General features: G+C 41.1%; 1 protein-coding gene across 1 annotated transcript; it reads left to right on the top strand.

Annotated features, from left to right (window-relative positions):
* Window positions 1-215: 215 nt before the first annotated feature.
* Window positions 216-985, top strand: LOC122024043 (chemocyanin-like). The gene is made up of 2 exons (XM_042582547.1): window positions 216-482; window positions 580-985. The coding sequence occupies exons 1-2, from the start codon at window positions 299-301 to the stop codon at window positions 777-779; spliced, it is 384 nt and encodes a 127-aa protein (XP_042438481.1). The 5' UTR covers window positions 216-298; the 3' UTR covers window positions 780-985.
* The last annotated feature ends 2,203 nt before the right edge of the window (window positions 986-3,188 follow it).

Genomic DNA, 3,188 nt, shown 5'->3' with positions numbered 1-3,188 from the left:
GTGAGAGGGGTAAGAGAGTGAGCTCGGTGGGGGTAGGCGAGTGGTTGGTCGATTTCAATTGCAGTTAGTGCAAATCCTCCACCGACAGGCCTCAGTAAAATTTAACACCCTCAACGACTTCTCGCTGCAATTTCCATTCTAACTCCATTAACCTTTCTTCCCCACCCCACCACCTCTATCTGACCATTCCCTTCCCTTCGTTCTATATAATCCACCCTTTGCTTCTCACTTTCATCCAACAAAGTCGAGTATACGTCTCAATTCCCTCTTCCAGTAGAAGTCGATCTTTAGGAGACGCATGGCTCAGGGAAGTGGCAGTGCCAGCCGAGCTACCGCCGCCCTCGGGCTGGCCTTACTACTCTGTCTCCTCCTTGCTCACGCTGCCGACGCAGCTACCTACACCGTCGGCGACAGCGGCGGCTGGACCTTCAACACGGCCAGCTGGACCCGCGGGAAGCGCTTCCGCGCCGGCGACGTCCTCGGTAAGCTGAGCACGCATCACTCGTAAACTTAATGCATGCCGAGTTAATTTTCTTGTTAAAGACGATTGTTTATGTATGAGAGGTGCATTCCGCGCAGTGTTCAGGTACAGCCCCTCGGTGCACAACGTGGTGGCGGTGAGCGCGGCCGGTTACAACGGCTGCTCGGCGCCGCGCGGCTCCCGGACTTACGCCTCCGGCAGCGACCGCATCACCCTCGCCAGAGGCAGCAACTACTTCATCTGCAGCATCGCCGGCCACTGCCAGGCCGGCATGAAGATAGCCGTCGTCGCTGCCTGACCTATCTATCTAATTTATCAGTAATTTATATACTTCTCCGCAATATATCAGCCATCGAGTGACTTAAATAAACATACTTCGATCCTGTCGACGCGAGGGGGCACCCTGTTTGTATGGATCAAGCTAGTTAAAAGTAGGAGAGTAGATTGTATCAGAGAAAAGTTTGAGAAAATAATATAAGCTGCTATATAAAACTTCTACTATAATTTATTGCTTGAGAATTTGTATGCTTGGCTTTCCGATCACTGGCTAATAATCTTTTGGGAACAAGGCTACTGAATGCTTGCTAATGTGAGAGGAGACAGGACAGCTAGGTTTCAGGGGAATGATTGGATAGGACATCAACGGAAGGACAGCTAATTTAGCGCACTACCATTGAGCGCTATTGAGTATGACAATATGAATGGAATTGACATGAGCAACTTAGCAATATCACTTGCATGGTCTTAGGAAGAGGAATTAGCAAAATTGTGCAATATTTTTTTTTTAAAAAAATAGATATTCAACTCTTTGAGTCTATTAATTCTGAAATCAGAATAAATTTTGAAAGTGCAGATGAATTTTAATAGACGGTTCAATTAATGATCCGAATCTATATGATATGGTGATAAAGATGGCACTTTAAAAGTGGGTCAAAGTAGTAAAAATTGATTGATGTGGTGATCAAAATCAATTAGTCAAAATCATAGAGTCGGGTGGACTACGAGACCGTGGAGTGCGGATCAGACAAAGTTAGCCAAGTGGGACATCAAAGTAGGTTGAACATAAAAGGCTGATCGGACCGTCTGAGCGGTTGTCCTCCGCACTTGCAACCAAAGTTAAGAGTCAAATACTAAGATATCCGATTCACCGCCCTGGTCGATTAGACCTAATTAGGTCCGATCAGACGCAATACGCCTCTAAAAGTGGGTCAAAGTAGTAAAAATCAGCTAATGTGGAAATCAAAGTCAATCATTCAAAATCACAGGGTCGAGTGGACTACGAGATTGCGGAGTGTGGATCAGGCAAATTAGTCGAGTGGGACATCTGAGTCGGTTGAACATAAAAGGCCGATCGGACCGTCTGAGCGATTGTCCTCCGCACTTGCAACCAAGGTTAAAAGTCAAATACTAAGATATCCGGTCCACCGCCCTGCCCGATTAGACCTTAGATCAGATCAAACGCAATACGCCTCTCCGACAATAGTAAGGCCAAGTGAAGAACAGACTGATAACTTCATTTAGTACGACCGAGTTGGTGACGTCCCGACTGAACGACCCCCAGTCGATCGACAACGAGACCCACATACACGTCTTATAGTACTCTTTTGAAAGTTTGTACCGCCGGCAACAAAGAATGTCCTGCAAGCAAATTGTACTTTCACTACAATAAAATTGTTAAAAGATAATGGTGAAAAACCATCGTAAAAGGTCAAAAAAATCTATTGTAAATCGATGCATTGAGAAAGATAGGACCCTCAAAGGACAACGGTTTTTAACTGTTGTAATTTTAAGGAAAATATGATGGTTTTTAACCGTTATCTTTTGAGGGTCCTATCTTTCTTAACGCGTCGATTTACAACGTATTTTTTAGACCTTTTACAACGATTTTTCATTATTATACTTTAAGTGAAAAGACAATGATTTATAACTATTATTTTTGAGCGTCCTATCTTTCTCAAGGCGTCAATTTACAACGATTTTCGATAATGATTTTCCACTATTATATTTCAATTGATAAGACAACTGTTTATAACTATTGCCTTTCAACAACCTATCTTGCTCAACGCCTTGATTTAACACGATTTTTTTTAGATCTTAACCAACAGTCTATTATCATTTGTATTGAAAAGAATAAAATCATTATCAATTTAACCGTTATGTTTTTGACCATTATCATTTTTTAATACATACTAGAGAATAATAAACCATTGTCTATATAATAATTTACCAGTCTTGTGCTTTTATTATATATTATACAACAATATCAAAAAATTACATAAAACATATATACAAGTACACTATAACAATATAAGGTACAAACTTATATCATCCCATTTTAAATGATGACTTCTTAATTACAAATATATATGTACAATACTTGTAGCAAAACAACTACACATCAGATCGATGCTCAATCACTACACCAAAAGTTTATCATAAACAAAGCACTTATAGATTACAACACATCATATATGTAGTGTTGTACGCATATTCAAAAGAGTTTAATTTCAATACATGAGTGAAAATACCTAATGAGCGTCTGGATGCCATAAATGATAAGTTCAAGTTGTACCGTTGCCACACCATCATGAACTGTGCCCATGTATGCGCCAAGGGACTGAATCCTGCAAAGCAAATAGAGTCAATCGAGAATAAGCTTCAGCTTCAATGAATTGTCCCCAAGGCATCATTTGTTCCTTCTAACAAT

Source organism: Zingiber officinale, chromosome 9B, assembly GCF_018446385.1.
Source record: "Zingiber officinale cultivar Zhangliang chromosome 9B, Zo_v1.1, whole genome shotgun sequence".
NCBI lineage: Eukaryota > Viridiplantae > Streptophyta > Magnoliopsida > Zingiberales > Zingiberaceae > Zingiber > Zingiber officinale.
Note: the sequence above shows the minus strand (reverse complement) of the source record. Positions and strands in the feature narration are given on the sequence as shown.

Bases quoted from the DNA above. Each gene is read 5' to 3' on its own strand.
- LOC122024043 (XM_042582547.1), top strand. From the start codon at position 299: ATGGCTCAGGGAAGTGGCAGTGCCAGCCGAGCTACCGCCGCCCTCGGG. The intron at 483-579 runs GTAAGCTGAGCA...CATTCCGCGCAG, and splicing joins CCGCGCCGGCGACGTCCTCG to TGTTCAGGTACAGCCCCTCG.